The sequence below is a fragment of the Cyphellophora attinorum genome (assembly GCF_001299255.1).
Source record: "Cyphellophora attinorum strain CBS 131958 chromosome Unknown Contig13, whole genome shotgun sequence".
In the NCBI taxonomy this organism is placed as follows: Eukaryota; Fungi; Ascomycota; class Eurotiomycetes; order Chaetothyriales; family Cyphellophoraceae; genus Cyphellophora; species Cyphellophora attinorum.
In genome coordinates this window covers 512,571-529,013 of record NW_017253241.1, presented here as the reverse complement: position 1 = coordinate 529,013, position 16,443 = coordinate 512,571, and the positions used below count along the sequence as shown (strand labels likewise).

General features: G+C 52.3%; 5 protein-coding genes across 5 annotated transcripts; 2 read left to right on the top strand and 3 right to left on the bottom strand.

Annotated features, from left to right (window-relative positions):
• Positions 1-2,055: 2,055 nt before the first annotated feature.
• AB675_11445 (6-hydroxynicotinate 3-monooxygenase) lies at positions 2,056-3,439 on the top strand (the record flags this gene model as incomplete). Its single annotated transcript, XM_018140292.1, has 2 exons — positions 2,056-3,046; positions 3,105-3,439. The coding sequence occupies 2 exons, from the start codon at positions 2,056-2,058 to the stop codon at positions 3,437-3,439; spliced, it is 1,326 nt and encodes a 441-aa protein (XP_018000174.1).
• A 100-nt stretch (positions 3,440-3,539) lies between these two features.
• AB675_11444 (uncharacterized protein) lies at positions 3,540-4,529 on the bottom strand (the record flags this gene model as incomplete). The annotated part of the gene is made up of 1 exon (XM_018140291.1): positions 3,540-4,529. The coding sequence occupies one exon, from the start codon at positions 4,527-4,529 to the stop codon at positions 3,540-3,542; it is 990 nt and encodes a 329-aa protein (XP_017999856.1).
• Positions 4,530-5,587: 1,058 nt separating this feature from the next.
• AB675_11443 (Chromatin structure-remodeling complex subunit rsc9) lies at positions 5,588-8,398 on the bottom strand (the record flags this gene model as incomplete). Its single annotated transcript, XM_018140290.1, has 3 exons — positions 5,588-8,006; positions 8,059-8,265; positions 8,316-8,398. The coding sequence occupies 3 exons, from the start codon at positions 8,396-8,398 to the stop codon at positions 5,588-5,590; spliced, it is 2,709 nt and encodes a 902-aa protein (XP_017999898.1).
• Positions 8,399-8,961: 563 nt separating this feature from the next.
• On the top strand, positions 8,962-11,048 carry AB675_11442 (uncharacterized protein; the record flags this gene model as incomplete). The annotated part of the gene is made up of 5 exons (XM_018140289.1): positions 8,962-9,201; positions 9,249-9,398; positions 9,445-9,678; positions 9,768-10,240; positions 10,310-11,048. The coding sequence occupies 5 exons, from the start codon at positions 8,962-8,964 to the stop codon at positions 11,046-11,048; spliced, it is 1,836 nt and encodes a 611-aa protein (XP_017999949.1).
• A 1,079-nt stretch (positions 11,049-12,127) lies between these two features.
• Positions 12,128-13,946, bottom strand: AB675_11441 (M-phase inducer phosphatase; the record flags this gene model as incomplete). The annotated part of the gene is made up of 3 exons (XM_018140288.1): positions 12,128-13,569; positions 13,617-13,687; positions 13,741-13,946. 3 exons carry the CDS (start codon positions 13,944-13,946, stop codon positions 12,128-12,130), a joined length of 1,719 nt encoding a protein of 572 aa, XP_018000042.1.
• Between the last annotated feature and the right edge of the window lie 2,497 nt (positions 13,947-16,443).

Here is a 16,443-nt window from a genome sequence, read left to right as displayed (position 1 = left end):
AAGGTCATCCGTTGTTGACAAGCAGGGAATCGTCTGATGATGGTTAGCATGAAATCCTGCAAAAGTGATGGACATGGAAGGCCCAGTCCTGCAGTCAGGGACCTGTATGCAGAGCAGCTGATCGTCCTTCAATCTCATCGCTAGTTCATCGGCAGTCGAGTAAATACAACGAGCTGGTAGATTTGAAGTCTGTGCAAGGATTCAAGACTTTCAGCCGCCTTGCTGGAGAAGTTGACGTCTGGCCCGCCGAGCATGTCCGGGGCATGTCCATGTGGTTTCAGACTCACGCATTGCGGTGCTGGTATGCGTGCCATGCCAGCAGATCGATCACGCGGACCTCATGGCGAGATTGAGCTCGGCTAAAGTGTATATGATGTTGGTGATGCCGGTGGTCAATGTCAAACCGGACTGGATGACGATGCTTTCTGAAACGAGCCCCTGCCAAAAGCATGAGGGGAGCCCATGCCTCGCTAATAATCCTAGAGCCAGGCTATGTGCACATGAATATGTTCACTTTTTGCCATGTGAGAAGCGTACGGTCTAGCATGCGTTGGTGTGGTCCGCGTTCACTGCACGGGATTCCATTGAGTAGCTCCTGTCGTCGATTGAGATGCATCGGTTGACAGGAGCGAGCGAGGGCTCAGCAGCGAGCGCCAAAAGGACAGAAGGAAGGAGCTGCCTTCTGTTAAGACAGCATAGCTGCGGCAAATTTCTCGGTACGTAGGTACGTAGGTACGGTCGTTGGAGTTTAAAGAAAAGCAAGAGTCTGTCGACAAGGAAGTTGAGATAAGTAAGTTGTTGTGTTGTGGGGATCGATGACGCAACGCGCATTGAGCACTGCATAGACGCGTTCAAGTTGTGAGCTTCAGGTATCTGACTGCTTCGGAAGACAGTATCGATCGTTTCCATTGCGGAAGCCTACGTGCCGGGTCAGGAACAGTCGACTTCTCTCCGTCTCTTGAGAGCCCCCCAACGACAAAGTTCAATGTATACTACGATGTTTTGCGTCCCTCGCGGCTCGACGACCTCGATGAGTTCCAGCCGTTCGTTGTGATCCAAACCCCCGCATTTGGCAAAGGTGAGGTAAGTGTGCACACTCGGGAGAACTGCTCTTGCATGAGGGCTATTCCGGTGTTCAGGCAGCGCTGCTTGCCATTCCAAGGTGCGCCACCTGTTGTGCATCTGTCCTACGAACTAGTTGTCGGCATCATGGGCGCACTTGTCACCGTGCGAATAGATACGATCGTCACCTCGGTCGAAGCAGCGGGAAATATCATGCTTGCTATAGCCACGCCCATAGTGGGCGACTAGGATTGTAACGACATGCGAGCTTCGACTTGCAAAGACGCACAGCCCAGAGCAAGAAAAGAAGCCATGACTTGAGTACACTCGAGTCAAGAGCTTCGTGTGAAAGACGAAGCTTTAACTCTCACCCAAAAATATGCATCCATCCAATAGGAGGTCGCCTGTCAAACGCTTGCGACTACCGAAAGTCGCCAGATTAGCGAGCGCCGAGACGACCTTTGGCCGAGAGCGAACAAGAGCTCGTGTTCGTGCCCTACATTTCTCTTCAGCTCAATTATGGCTGTGAAGCTGCAGCGTTTATACTGTCCCATTCGTGTCCGCGGACAGTTCTTCCGCCCTATCTGTGAGAGCCATGCGGTCGCATAGAGCAGGATGCGGGGCCAGTCTACGGGCCCGAGTCCTGGCGCGTCCACAGAGGCTGCTATGGCTGTGCTTCGTGCAAACATCTCACGATAAAGTGTGCCCACGATGAACCCGAGAAAAGCTGGAGTGAGCAGCGTGCTTGCATTGCAGCGTCACTGCCCCCGAACCAGTGTGTCGGCTGAGGCCGTGGCGGCTTTATCTTTGCTGGAAGGTATCTAGTCAAGATGACGAATGAAGATTTAAGAGGTCGGTGCCTTCCCTTCAACGTGAGTGTTGCATTGCTTCAAAAACTTCATAACAGCTCAATTTTCGACACATACTATATCCATATTTGAAATCCAATTTTGATCACAACACATCAAACACCCCCTACCCATCACTCCACCCATGGCCTCCACCCCATTACACAGCTCCGGCCTTCCACCTCCCCACCGCATAGCAATAGTAGGCGCCGGTCTTGCTGGCCTATCACTCACACTCCTGCTATCCCGCGTCAGATCTCAACAGCAACCTCTCCACATCACAATCCTCGAGCTTCGCCCCCGCCACGCCCAAGACGGTGGATTCCTCGCCCTTGCCCCCAACGCACTACACATCCTCGACCAATTGGGCCTGTACCAGAAGTTGTTGCCTCAAGGTTTTGCATACGAAGACATTGCATTTTACTCAGCCAGGAACCTAAGCAGGATTGGCAGGGTGAAGAATGGGGACGTAAAGCGATATGGCTACCCAGCGCTCCGAATCGGGCGGGGGATCGTACGCGGGGAGTTGTTACGCGCGGTCGAGGAGCTTGCGACGCAGGATCGTGAGGAGATCACGGTGGAGATGAGGTTCGAGACGAAGGTCGTCAGTGTTTCAGAGAAGGAGAAGAATGTCATCCTGGGTCTGGCAAGCGGAGAAGAGCTGACATTTGACGCGGTCATCGGCGCTGATGGCATCCACTCCAGAGTGCGGAATTTGGTTAATGGCGATGTGAAGCCAACGTTCAGCGGCATGTTGGGTATCGGTGGAGGGAGACTGGACAGGCGAGATATCAGGCCGCAGGACTTGAGCCTGCCGGCGATGTTCATGGGCAAGAGCAACGCGTTCATGATGATGCCGACGTCAGCGGACGGGAATGAGGTGACGTTCTTCGCCACGATGGAAGTGGAGGAACGCGATAGGGAGGGATGGGCGAAGTTGGGAGAGGACAAGCAGGAGTTGAAGAGGATCATGGTAGATCGGCATTGCGGAAGAGCTAGTGAGTGGCCGGCGGTGGTTGTGGAGGCTTGCCGGAGTGGGAAGGCGGATAGTTTGAGCATTTGGCCGCACTACAACGCTCCGATTCTCGAGTCGTGGACCTCATCTTCGAATCGGATCATCCTCATGGGAGATGCAGGTAAGATACACCTTTTGTCTCTGCTACCGTGGTATGGAAACATGCTGATTTGGTACAGCACACGCTATGCCGCCAACAGGTGGTCAGGGCGCTGCAATGGCGTTCGAAGATGCTGCATCGCTAGCCATGGTCTTCGAACGAAGCGACACAGCGGAAGCGTTTGACAAAGGGGTCGATGAATGGCAGACTACACGCCAAGATCGAGCACGGAAGATCAAGGAGTTCACGACCAAAAGTGGTGACATGCGGAGAACATCACCTTCAGTCTTTCAGCAGATCGTAAAGGAGTGGATCATGTGGTTGTACTTCAAGGTCAAAGGGAGTGACGGTGGGCTTGCGTGGGTTTATGAGCATAAGGAGAAGTGTCCAGGAGATGTGAAGGTCAAAGTGTAGAATATGTGTTGGTGGTGTTGATACATGATTAGATTAATGTACTAATTAATACAAGCCGCTATACAATCGAAGAGTCCAATACTCGTCCTCATGTCCGAGACTACCTGTAAGTCGACCTACTTCCCCTATTCCTGAACGTCAGATCTCCCCACATCTCTCGAGCTGCGTCACTATTTGACTTGCGACTGATATTGGACGCATATGAGTTATTCGAATGCCGACTTTTAGAGGAGTACTGTGATTTGCTGTACGACGGTGGTGGTGCTAGATCGCGCCTGATATAGTCGTAGCCGTCGTAGTCGTCATCATCGCCGTCATATCGTGCCTGATATCTGTCGTCCGTATAGCGTGGCCTCGAACTCCCATAGTCCTGCGATGACTCCTTCGCCTGTTTCTGGTCGCCGTCGTCGAAGTATACCCGTTTCATCTGTCTCGCGCCCAGTCCACGGTCACGACTCTGCTCACGTCTTCTTCTTAGACCATGCTCCATAGTAGTGGCTATTTGGGCAGCGACACCAGCAGCACCATTGCCCCACGCAGGAGGGTCATCATTGTCCCACGCTTCGTCGTCCTCAAACAACTGCGGCCGACGAGACAGTGCCCTGGCGATCTCCTGACGGGCCTTGCGGCTCGGTATCAGAGTCGGAAGACGCTCGTTGTAATAGCTGAGCTGTGCAATGATCTCCTCGAACTCCTCTCGACCGGATATAGCATAGCCCACTTTTGATCTGAAGCCGATCTTGTTTCCGTTCTTATTGTAATTGCGTGAGTCGCGACGATCTGTGACGCCATACTTCTGCTGGAGGGTGGCCGCGCGGCCAAGGGATATGAGCATGTGTTGTAAGGTCTTCTGGATGACAGGGTCGGCGTAGCTGCCAGTTCGTCGCGATGTTTTTGAGCAGTTGTCTGTGTCCCGGCATGATTCGGCCCACTGTAGAAAGCGGATCCGCTCGATGTCCATCTTGTTGATTGCAAAGTCCGTCTCCTCTGCCATGTTGAGCATGTGCTGGAGTTTCGCGTAGCTGTGTATGCATGTCGAGACCAACCCTCCCAGACCAACCACGCCGATGGCGAAACCTATTGGTTCCATATTGACTGTTGCTGTGTAAGATGTGTGTGTGTGTGTGTGTGTCTTTGCGTGACAATTGTATGTAGTCGGGATGCTAGAGGGCCAGAGGAGCAAGGAGCGCCATAGGTAGGACAGATTTATAGCAGTGCCCTTCTTGCCAGCCTGGTACCTTTGCCAGCGCCGAGGAGCTCGCCATGGCGCAATACCCAGATTGGAACGTCCTGAAACCATTCCGGCCGGGTGGAAGTGATCATGCGGCAACGATTCCTTGGTGAAAGGGTTCGGAACACAGCCATGATGGCCATGATCAGTGAGTCAGAAGCATATCGAAGTACCCGATTGTCCCAAAGTACGGCGAACTCCCTCCTAGATTGATCCTAGGTATTGTGAGGTTTGGCCAGAACAACGATCCGGTGCGGGCAGAGACGGGTCAACAGGCGACCAAGTTCCCTGAAGTGTATTGTCAATCAGAGAGTCACGAGCATCCTTTTCTAACCGCAGCACAAGGCTTTGCACGTAGATAAACATCCCATGAAACGTGGTGAATGTGTTGTAGTAGGTTGAGGTTGCCTTGCCAGGCTGCGAACCGGCTGCGGGGAAGGATCACGAACCCGTGGGAGTGGCAATGTGTTTCAAGTGGTCGACATTGAGCCCAGCAGAGCCTCATATCCGCCTTACCATTCAACTGTGAGACCAAGTCTCCAGATGGCGTCATCTCTGCACAGGACAAAGAGATTAGCGAAGGTACGGCGCAGAAGAAACAGATCACATGAATCAAAGAACTTGTGTTTCGAAGATGCCAAGCCTTGGTGTTAATTGCAAGGCAACCACATCACCAAAGTTCCCCGGTGTCAGAAGTACCTCCGATGATCATCAAGATAAGAACACCAAACCACCCTCGATGTCGTAGGGCGAACATCACGCGAAGCCAGGGCTGATTCGCGCGCACTGTGCTGTTTTCTTGCCCAAATTCTTCGCCCACAGTTATGGTACAACCGTCACTTGATCCCCTTTCGCAAGTGACTACCTGAACTCCTCGCTGTGCCGGTCCGGTCGTTATATGTGATGACCGCAGTGTTCTATTCATCGTCATCTTCTCGCTCTCTTTTCTTGCTGCGTGGATCGTCGCCTTTCGCAATCATAGCAAGTAATTGGCCCACCCAAGGTCTCAAAGTTCTGTTCATGGTGAAAGCATGCCAGAGATTGTGGCTGTCGCCTGCGAACAGTCTGTCCATGAGCTTCGAATCCTTCCGCTGGTATTCATGTCCATGCTTGTTGGCAAAACGCGCGAGATTTCGCAGGATCATGACGCTCATGAAAGCGATCCCCATCGGCTGTCCCTGCTCGTCGATTGAGGTATAATATGAGGTATGCTTTGTGACTTCAGGCTCCTTCTCCACTCCCATTCCAGCCAGGTCGTAGATAAGCTTGTCCATCGCTTTTGTATCCTCAGGAATGTGTGACCGGACGTGAATGCCGATGTCGGTCGCCTTACTGAAAGGTGCGGTCCGCAGACAGCCATGCCATCTGCATCGGTACTCGCCCTCGCTAGCACTTTCGAAGGCGCCATCTGAGTTCACAGGCAAAGATAGATGATCCTGTAGTATATGCGTCCACACCGCTTTTCTGGACGATGCCCAGACGTTGCATGTATGACGCTGGGTACTCTCGTTACCTTCGACTCTTTCGGTTTCCCAGTAGCACCGAAAGTAATGCTGATTCTTGAGGTCAACCAAAATTCTTCTAGGACGGATACCTTTGATGATGAATCGAGGCTGGGGACCGCTAATGACCTGTGCCTGAGCTGTGGTAAAGGTGTTCGACACGTTCTTGATGAACTCGGCTGCAGGAATTGGGTTATACTGTGCAAAGCGACTTTGGTAAGCTTGCCAGATTGCGATTTGTGTGATGTCATCCTCACGCGATTCTTCGAAGCAGCAGTTGAGCCAAGCGGATGATCGTTGAGGCTCTCGCAGCTGCAGTAGTGAGTTGAGTAGTTCCTGAGGGAGCACAGGAATAGATGCCTGCGAAGGAGCTTTCTGTGCCTTGGGCCGGCTCAAAATTTGTTCTTCTGAGGTTGTCGGATTGTGATTCAAAAGGATCACCAGTCTCGAGATCAAGTTGGAGTATAGTTCCGGTTGAGTTCCTAGTACCTGGTGATTGTTTTCGTATATGGCGGTGAACTCGTATATGAAGTCCATGACAGACTCCAGAAGCTCGTCATCAACCTCAACAAGCAATAGCGAGATAAGACGCTCAACAGAATGCTGGGGCACGCCAAGAACGCGAAACGTAGACTCCAGTTCGATGCCGATTCGTATGATTGCTTGTAGTGCGAAGAGCAGAAGGGTTCGGTCGCTACTCTCGAGGTATTTGAGCAGCGACACGTAAAGATCGTCCCGTTCTGACATCTCCCAGTATCGTGTGGTCCAGCTAGCCATCTCGAGCGCATATCGTCGAAATTCTGCCAGTTGGGGGACGTCTGGCAGGGTGACGGCGATGGTGAGAAAATCTCTGAACACGCGGAAAGGTGCAAGGAACCGGGCATTCTCCTCCAGCGTCAACATGTTTCGGATGACCAGGGCAGCTTCGATGATCTTCTCGAGGGTGTCAAGCTGAGGCACGGAGAAATCGGTAGAAGCTGTCAATCTCTTTAAACGACTGAGCAGATCAGGTGTTCCATATGCGGCGTTTAAGGTGTTCTCTGCGGCTTGACCCTCCTGTTCATCATACGAGACTCGCCATGTAACTCCATATACGAGTGGCAGAATTTCCAAGACTTTGTCGAGCAAGGATTCTGCAAGCAGAGAAAAGCCATCGAATTTGTACTTGTCACCACGTTCGTAGGAAACTTTGACCAAGTGATGCAGCGCGAAATGTTGCTCTTCTGGTATGCCCGATCTCAGACCGTACAAACAGCGCTGGTAGATGTTTGGTCCAGCCATTGTTGGTATGGCATGCCGGTAATACTGCTGCTGTTCTGGTGCCTCCCTCGATGCTCTCGAAGCCTTCGCCCGCTGCTGGGCCTTGTTGTGATAGAAGAGTGCGGCATTGCTGCCCGGCGTCTCGACAGCGCGCAGAGTGAGGTGCATCGGCTGACGAGGTTCATAGTTCTGAATGTTGAATGACGCATTTCTGGGATCGGCGGCAGCATTCGAGTATGTCGCCTGAGGAACCTGAGCCATTGGTTGCGGTGAGTAGGTCGGCTTTGCACGGGTTGAAGACGTGTCTGGCTGAAACAATTGTGTTCTCTTGGGGTCCTGTCGAAGTGCTCGTGAAGGATATCTACCGACACTGCCGGGGTCTTCTGGCTCTGTCTTTTCGACTTTTGGTGTCGTTTGCTCTTCGTCTACAGAGTCGGTTCCGTCGGCTGCTACAGTCCGTGGGCCATAGTTTTCCAGAGTTCGCGTTCGAAGATTCCCGCCTTTAGCAGTCATGTCTTCAAGGATTTCTTTTGGAGGCGGCGTCTCACCCCAGTACTTGGCTATCTCATATGCCCTGCATCACGTCAGTATAGTCATACATCGACCAGATTATCGCCTCTACTCACGCGAGATTTCGGTAGTACAAGGACTTGATCTGGAACGTCATGGCGCCTTCATGCTGATGACTGAAACCGAAGGGTTTGACAAGGGACCGCCAAGCCATGCGCTCATCCGACAGTCGATCATAGCCACCCCTCTCAACGACGAGCTTGTATAGTTTGTGCAGAGGTACAGGCCTGCCTGCGACCTTGGCATCGCGCTCGAAATTTGTGCTGCATCAAGGTGGTCAGCGCATCTTCGTAGACTGTGAAAGCGAACATACCCTCGCTGTTCGTGATAAGCAGCGACATCGTCAAGGAACTCCTCTTCGTCTTGTATAATCTTGTTCTCCTCGAAGCCGTCCATGGCTGCACCTAGGACGTGCGCGGTGAAAGGCTAGCACTTTCCGTCTGACTGCTACGAGATCGCGTCCATACACATGACGGAATGTTGGTTAACCCTTCGCGCGTTCCCACGTCCTTCGCTAGGGCACGATCGGGAGAGCTGGCGACCAATCGAGGACCCTAGTAGAGGCGCTCAGAGGAGAGGTGATGCGTGATGGGAAATCTCTTGAACGTGTAGTTGGGATTGCCCTGGCTATCCTCAAGCGCAGGCACGCTCTAGCACTCGCGCAGTTTAAGGTGGGTCCAAGATTTTTGGGAGATCGCACGGCTCTATCCGCCACTAAAATGACCACAGCCTTGGCGCCTCCAGCGGAAAGTGCAAGGTCAGGTCGCTCCTTCTCCTTCTCACCAGTGTCACTGCCAATGAGCCTTCGGAGCAGTCAACAGCATCACAAGTAGCTTATCATCTGTTGAATTCAACTCCAGAATCAGAGTCTTCATCATGCCGCAGCTGTTGTGCTGATCCCTTCTCGATTTCTTTCCTTTGCGTCTGTTCTTGTATCTCACAGAGTGCTTCCAGCAGTCATGGCAGCTTCAAAGGTCGGTTCACAGGTTGTCACAACTCCAGAGCGTCCTATCTGTCTTTCTTTGCAAAAGTTTTCTTCCGCAGTCATACTTCGCGACAGCAACGGACCATTGCCGTGGACACATCTAGCTTCTCGAGGTGAGCTGTTCGCCATTTTTGATACCGTGCGCCATGTCCGCAGCGATGGGACAATTCAAGATGCGAAGAGGTTCAAAATCCTGAGAGATCCGGATGTCCTGGTTTGAATATCCAACGGGCGTCATTCCCGATGATTAACCACCTCTAGGAGGATATCGACCTTCAGATACTCGCCAGCGAAACAAAACGAGCTATCAATATGGCGAAAGATGCCTCCGATCACAATCGAGACCACAATGTTGCAGTAATCAAAAAGGTGCCGGTTATTGCTGTCAAGTATCCCGTGCCGGGAGGACAGGTAATACCTCCAATTTTCTTATCGAACATCTCTTATGTCTGAATAGGTGAAGCGATTCCAGATCCGCTTTAGCGAAGATGCAGACTTCTACGAGGCATGTAAGCAAATGTCAAACAGTGGCGTTCACATGCTTGAGGCCGGCACGTTCCCTTCGACGCGCCAAGGAATCAATCAGCCTGTGAAACCCGTACAGACTCTGGGAACTTACCAGCAGCCTCATTTCGCTACACGAAGTGCAACTTCGGCGGTTTCTGCGATCGATCCGCGCCTGACAAACTCCGTACTGCCTGTACATGACACTATGGCACCACCAGCGTCCAGTCGGCTGCCAGAATTGATCCCTCTGGGCTGCGATACTACCGGAACCAGGTTGCTGAGCAACACATGACGACAACGAATCAGTCAGCACACAAGCTCCTGGACGACAGCCATTGCAACGAACAGGCCTGGATGGGAACGCGCAATCCTGTATTTCAGGCAGCTGATGACATCAATAAGGTGAACATAGATCTGTACACCCCGAGGACATCGACTGCGCCACCAAAAGTCGTTCAGCATCTCAGCCAGTTGCTCCCACCTCCACGCGAACTGCCTTTCAAGCCTAAGGAAATATCCAAGCGGCAAGTGGATGAAAAGACTATCTCGTCGAGACAAAATACCAGGACGTCGGTGGCACTAGCTCTTGCGGGCGAAACCGATGTCATCGTCCCCGATTCGCAGGTAGCACCCGACAATGAAGTAGTCTCCAAGAAGCGCAAAGCACCGGAATTGAAGACCGCAGCAAAGACAAATAAACCCGCCAAGAAGTCCAGACAGCCTGCGTATCGTTGTGATGATTGCAAGTAAGTAGCACCCTGCAAGTTCTGCCTCCAATACTCGCTGCATGAGAAGAGTCTGACTCATCTTCGCAGAGCACGAGGGCCTCGCTCGCGCTGTCGACACAGACCTGATACACCGCCCCTACCTAGCATCGAAGAGGTCTTCAGTCAAGCCGATCCGTCTACGGCTCGAGCCAGAGCATGGGGTAACGAGATAGACACACAACTTCTCCTGGCCCGCTCAGCTGCAACGAAGAAACGTGCTCAGGCAATGCAGACAGCGCCCGCAGTGGATGACACTGAAGACACCGCCCACATCAGGCAGCGCGTCACTCGGTCCATGAGCATAGCTGCTCAGGAGACCACAAAAGAAGATGACACCAGAGCTGTGGACAAGTCTACTTCGGCATTGCCATATACGCCAGCCGATCAACTTCTGCAACAGCCGCATAGTCCCCCGGAAGCCGCGATAGGAAAACGCTATCCGTCACCATCCGCTCATGATCTCGGGCTGAAGTACCAGAGAGCCGATGACGGGGTGACGTCGCATCCTTCTGCACGTCCAGACCCCAACAATGCAGAAGCTACGAAAGCCCACGCTGCCCACAACCGCATCATGTCAGCATTTTCGCACCTGGCGGATACACGTCAGCTCTTCGAAGGTGCAGACGAGCGGCTCGAGGCATTCGCAGACTTGCCAAAAGCGGAGAGGGAGAAGCGCCTCGAGCAGTTCATGCTAAATCAGGTCCGGAACCCGGCATTCAAGGTATTGTGTCAAGCTATGGAGAGTACGATGACCGTGAGCTGGGGTGTAGGCTGGCAGGCAGTGTAAAAGTGCACCTGCTCTGATGGGATCCTGCAGAGTGCAGGGAAGAGGGTACGAGATGGGTAATGCAGAGATGTATTCCAAAAACACAGCTGAAGATGGCTCGGCGTGTCCAAAAGCATGCAGAGAAGCAAATACCATGGTACTGTTGCAGAAACAGCATGTAGCTTGCATTCATACGAAGCCAACTAGCTCGCATTCAGCTTACCTTATCGTTTACTTTTTCCTTTAGGTAGCAAGTCTCCTCGCCTGGTCGCAAGGTCCCAAGGTTAGGAGGGAAGCCAGCGATCTATGGAGTACTCATGGAAGGCACAATTGCTGGCCGGGATGAATGCGTGCGGATGAGATCGGGATGCTACCACGGTCGTATTATTTTCAAGGTCTTTGATCTATCATTGTGTTGTGTATCTGTCTTCTCTCGCTGGAGACCTCGAACAAACGCAGAGGCAGACAGACGCAGCAGGTCTGCATGCCCGGCCATGGAGTCTGAGGGAGTAAGAAATGCAAACAATGATCTAAGCCCATGTTGACCGACGAAGAGGCGCCTCCATGCGCCGTTGTAATCTTTTCCGTCCTTCCGGTGCACCGAGTCGATATCTACTAATGCGCCATACCTGCACAAGGAGGTTGTGAAATGCTTGCAACGACATCACTGATCTCAGGAATGCTTCAATGTACAAATGTATTGACCCTTGACCGAGCGCCGCAACATCGACTTTTTCGGGGAGGAAGTATGTGCATGAAGGTGAAAGCCGAATTAGACACTAGTCGTTGCAATAGATCGGTAGCGATGGAAGGTTGAGGCTGAGGTCGGGTATGACTGGTGATGACGGAAACGCTGTGGTCGTTTATGTGAGGTAATGTCCCGGAGGAATACTCCGTTGTGATCTGTGTGATGAGGTAGAAAGGTCGAAGTGGTAGGTAGACTTCCAAAAGTGCAAGCCAGTGATAAAAGATGCTTGTCGGTCCAAGCAGAAGCCAGCTATTCAAATCCAGTGACTCCAATGCTCCGTCGCTCGAAATGCAGATGCAATCAGAAAGAGTGGTTGGTAACGCGAGGACCAGGGATCTCTGCGACGCGTCGTTCATGGTGATGCGTAATATATGCAAGCGTACCAATTGATAGCTTCCAGAATGTTTCGCATCGTCCAAAGTGCAGATGCGACTCTCCTAATAAGAGAATTGCCGCAAAGTGCCTGCCCGACGCAAGCCATCAAGAGTAGGTCGGATGCCGGGAGCGGGTGTGAAGTTAAGACCAAGTTCCATATCATCAGAGTCAAGCCGACATCGACCATTGCCGTTGGACTCGAATCGACTTGGGGAGAATGTTGGCCAAAAGCAAATGTCTGAGCGCGCATCAACTTCGTGCGCTGCTGCTTGACTTTGCCCATGCCACGCTCACACGCCATTTCGTGTTCCTTGGCTTCCATCTCAACATAATTCTGAGGAAAGCATCGCGCTCGATGATCCTTGTAAAAGGAGCTGTAGCCGCCGTCCAGAATGTAGACTTCTGGATACGTCAAGGCTGGGTAGCGATCAGCATTCACTCCACGATCTCTGTTGCGAATAAATTTAGCGACAAGAGGAGCACGGTGTGCAGAATACTCGCAGTGAAAGATCAGCAAAGCGTTTGAGGTAGGTTCAACCTCAAGCAGCTGACTTGCTAGGCGTTCTCTGTCGTTGAAGTTGACCGCGCCGTCGATATGGCCTCCCAGATATTCGTATTCGAAACGACAATCGATGATGACACGTTTCTGGTACATGCCATCATACTTGCCATCGAGGATGTCAATCATGGTGTCTTTACTGATTCTTGGCAGGTCACCAATCTGATCTGTAGTGAAGTGTGGCAGACGTGGTATGCTAGCGTGGCCTTCGATGTCCATGATTGGTGGAAGGGATGGTTCATTGTCTTTCTCGCCTTTCATGACATCCTCAGGGTGCTCATACATGCTCAGCGAGCGACGAGTAAGCTTCCTTGGTCGAGTCACTGGGTTGGATGCCTTGCGCAGATGTTGGCTGTTGGGTGATCCATTACGCGAGTTTGAAAGCAGTCCACCGAACGGCGGCCGCGGTCTCGAAGAGGCGAGTACAGGACTCGGCCTCGTTCTCTCTTGAACTGGACTTGACTCGAAGATCTGTTCCAGGGAAAGAGATGTTGGTTTAGCCGAATAGTTGCCGAACTTGAATGGCGGCAGCTGACTCTCAGGGTGTAGTGCCTGAGGTATCGATCCTGTGCTGAGACCCTTCATCCGGGTCAACGACGGCCGTCGCGGTATCGACTTCTTCTTTTCCACGACCGGAAGCACCGGGGCATACCAGGTGTCCGTGTATATTGGGTCCGATGTGGGAGGAGATGTGAGCATCGGTTCGTCTGAAGGAGTCTCCTCTGGAGTGGGAGATTGCAGCTGAATCTGCACGGGAATGTACGGGGCTTTGTGAGGCAGAGGTGACAATTCTGTGTCCATGTCCATGCCATCGTTGACTCCAGGAGACGAGGACGCAACCGGAGGAGTGGTTACAAAGGCTAGGATGGTCAGTGGAAGGACAAGAAAAGGTCAAGAAACATCTCACATTTGTCACGAGTCTGCCACATGCCAGCCGCGAAGAGAGCACGGCGAGGAGTGGGTGGTATAATGTCCGGACTGCTTCCTATCAGCTTCTGAAAGGCAGTAGCATTGCGGTAGGGACGATCTACCTCTGATCAATGTGCATGTTCTGTGACATGTCGGCAGCGAGGCTAGCCGTTGGCGAGGAGCCTCTTATGGGCTTCGACATGGTGAAGTAGTCCATAGCCGGCCTCCTCATGGGTACCTCCTTCTGCATTGACAAGTCTCTGAAGTTGAAGGCGTTCCGGGGCGGCGGCATCTGCATCTGAGAGACGTAGTCCATGGGGAAGTGCATGTTGTGCGGCTGCATAGCAGCTAAAGGCGATGTCTCCAGCATTCTGACGCTGACCAGTAGGCACTGCTCGTATCGGACGCTGATGTGCAATTGCAAGGCCTAAGAGGGTGCGGCTCGGTGGTTCGAATTGAGGAAGAAATCCAAGTCAATGGATCCTTCGCAAGTGATTTGAGGACTAAGGGGACGCTCGGTGAACGGTGTTTTAACGATAGTGGTGGTGTCGATGTAGCAGTGTCCTGGCATTCGAGTCGAGGTGGGCTGTCTGTCTCTGGTCTGCTTTGTGACCGAGGCTGTGAGGTCTGAGACGGTTCTGGGGTTGGAGGTCTCGCAGACAATGTCGAAGGGCCGGGATGGTCGTTGAGATAGTTGGTGGAGGGAGAAGCCACCAACTGCAAGAGTGCCCTCGACAACGAGCCTCCTTACCTTACAGCACTGGTCAACTCGAATGGACCTTCACCTGCAGACAACAGGTGGGCTGAAGAAGGAGGAAGGAAGCTCGGCTTATGAAAGAGGTCACATCGAGCAAGTCCTTGCAGTAACGCAGGACTAGTGGTTGCCCGGGAGTTTGGCTGGCCTCGGGTCTCCAAGTGTCAAACCAAGCAGCTTATCAAACTGTGCAGCTAACCGCTAAAAAATTGATTATGGACCCAACAGGCGTCCATTGGGTCACGCTCAGACTCACTGCCAGGGATCCAGATTCAAGCCTCCTAGGCCTGCCCATTCAGCGCACAAGCCGCCCATAACGTGCTTCCAATCTTCGATTTCCGCACTGACTTTCGATGCGATATGGATTCAGGAACAGGTTTTGGAGGTGTCGAATGAATGCCATTTCCAGCTCCGGGTAACTTGCAATTCACGTGCAATGTTTGGTACACTCTAACTCAAAAATCACGACAGTCGGTGCCACGGTGATCTCTCCTCTCCGACGGTATCGAACATGCCTGAGGCTGATCAATTTCATTTGCATGTACACAGGAGTAGCTGCAACAGAGGTTCGTTGGATCCCTGGCAAGTTTCAACACGCGATAACGCCGGCGTCAGGCCTGTCAGCCCGATACGCCTTGCCCACTTCAAGCCACATAATGTTGCTGAGGGGATATCCGACGCCTTTTTGCGCACAATCCACCGCTGCGATCCCCTCGTCCTGGAGCAGCTCTGACGATCAAAATTCCTCGCACTCAAAGTCTATGAAAATAGAATCAGAAGAATGCTGCTTTGTGGGGAGTTCACACAGGCCTGTGCAGATCTAGAATATATTTTTCCACATTCTTGCCTTGCAGTCCAGGGACTTGAAAGGCATCAGCAGGATGAGCCTCAACTCTGGGGCTGCAAGTCATCCCCGGGCTGATCAGATGAGACGGCTATACTCCATCAACGCTGGCGTCGGTCTCGGCTGCTGGCCTTGTTCGCGACGGGCGCTGCGGAGACGGTAGTATCATGATTGAGCACATAGTGATGATGAACGTCGTGACAAAAACGTGAGACGGTGCTTGCAACAGGACCTCTCATTGCACATGTCGAGCTTCTGGGAGCAACGTTTGCCCACGAACTCCGAGCAATAACGACCAATTTTGTGATAGTGCGACATGTCAGCTCCCACATTAGCGGACTTCGTCAAACGGTGCGAGTACTTTTTGGGCAATTGCATACAAAACACGGTAGTTTATTGCTCCCTTAGACTTTTCCGGTACTGGAGAACTATCACCACGTCGGCGAGTCCGGCGCCGGGCACAGCTGAGAGCCACGATAGACTATGCGAGCGTCTCGAGGCCTCGTCCGTGGTACCGAAGGCTATCTTGCGAAGACATCGCTCAGGATTACATGAACCCTGTTTTCGAGCTGATATGAATTCAAAGTAGTTGGACTTGACTTGTCATCGCACGATGCGTCCTTAGCATGCCCGAGATGCGCCGTCGATTCTGCGACATGCGAGAGTCAATGCAGCGTTTGTTGATACTGCTAAGCTACATGAAGTGATGTACCCCTCCCACGCGCGTGTCGCCTCGACGCCTTGCTTTGACGCGACAAGCCAATGACTATGGCAGGAAGTTTCAGAGACAGTGAGTTGTCGACCAGATCGCCGATGTATTGCGTCAACCTGGACGGATGCGAACTCCATCAAGGCGAACTTTTGATATTTTCCGTAACCGCTAAGGATTCATACAGGGAAGACGCGATGATGCGGAGAAAATCAAAACAATGGCGCGACTGAAGACGTCATATGTGATCACGAAGTCACGTGCTGTGTCAAAAGATCTCGATGAACCACGTCATCATCGAGAACTCAGCGACCATCGACAATGCTGCCAACTTGCATGTTGTGATGAACGCGCAAAGATACGCTTTTGAGAATAATGTCCGCCGCCGGGAGTTGTTCGTGAGACTTGTTGGCAAAGTTGGTATTTGAACAACATCATCTCAATCTCCTTACCGTTCGCATCGAAGATCGCGTTATCTTGGATCAAATCTTGGTTATGCTAGGAGTCAGGACATGTCG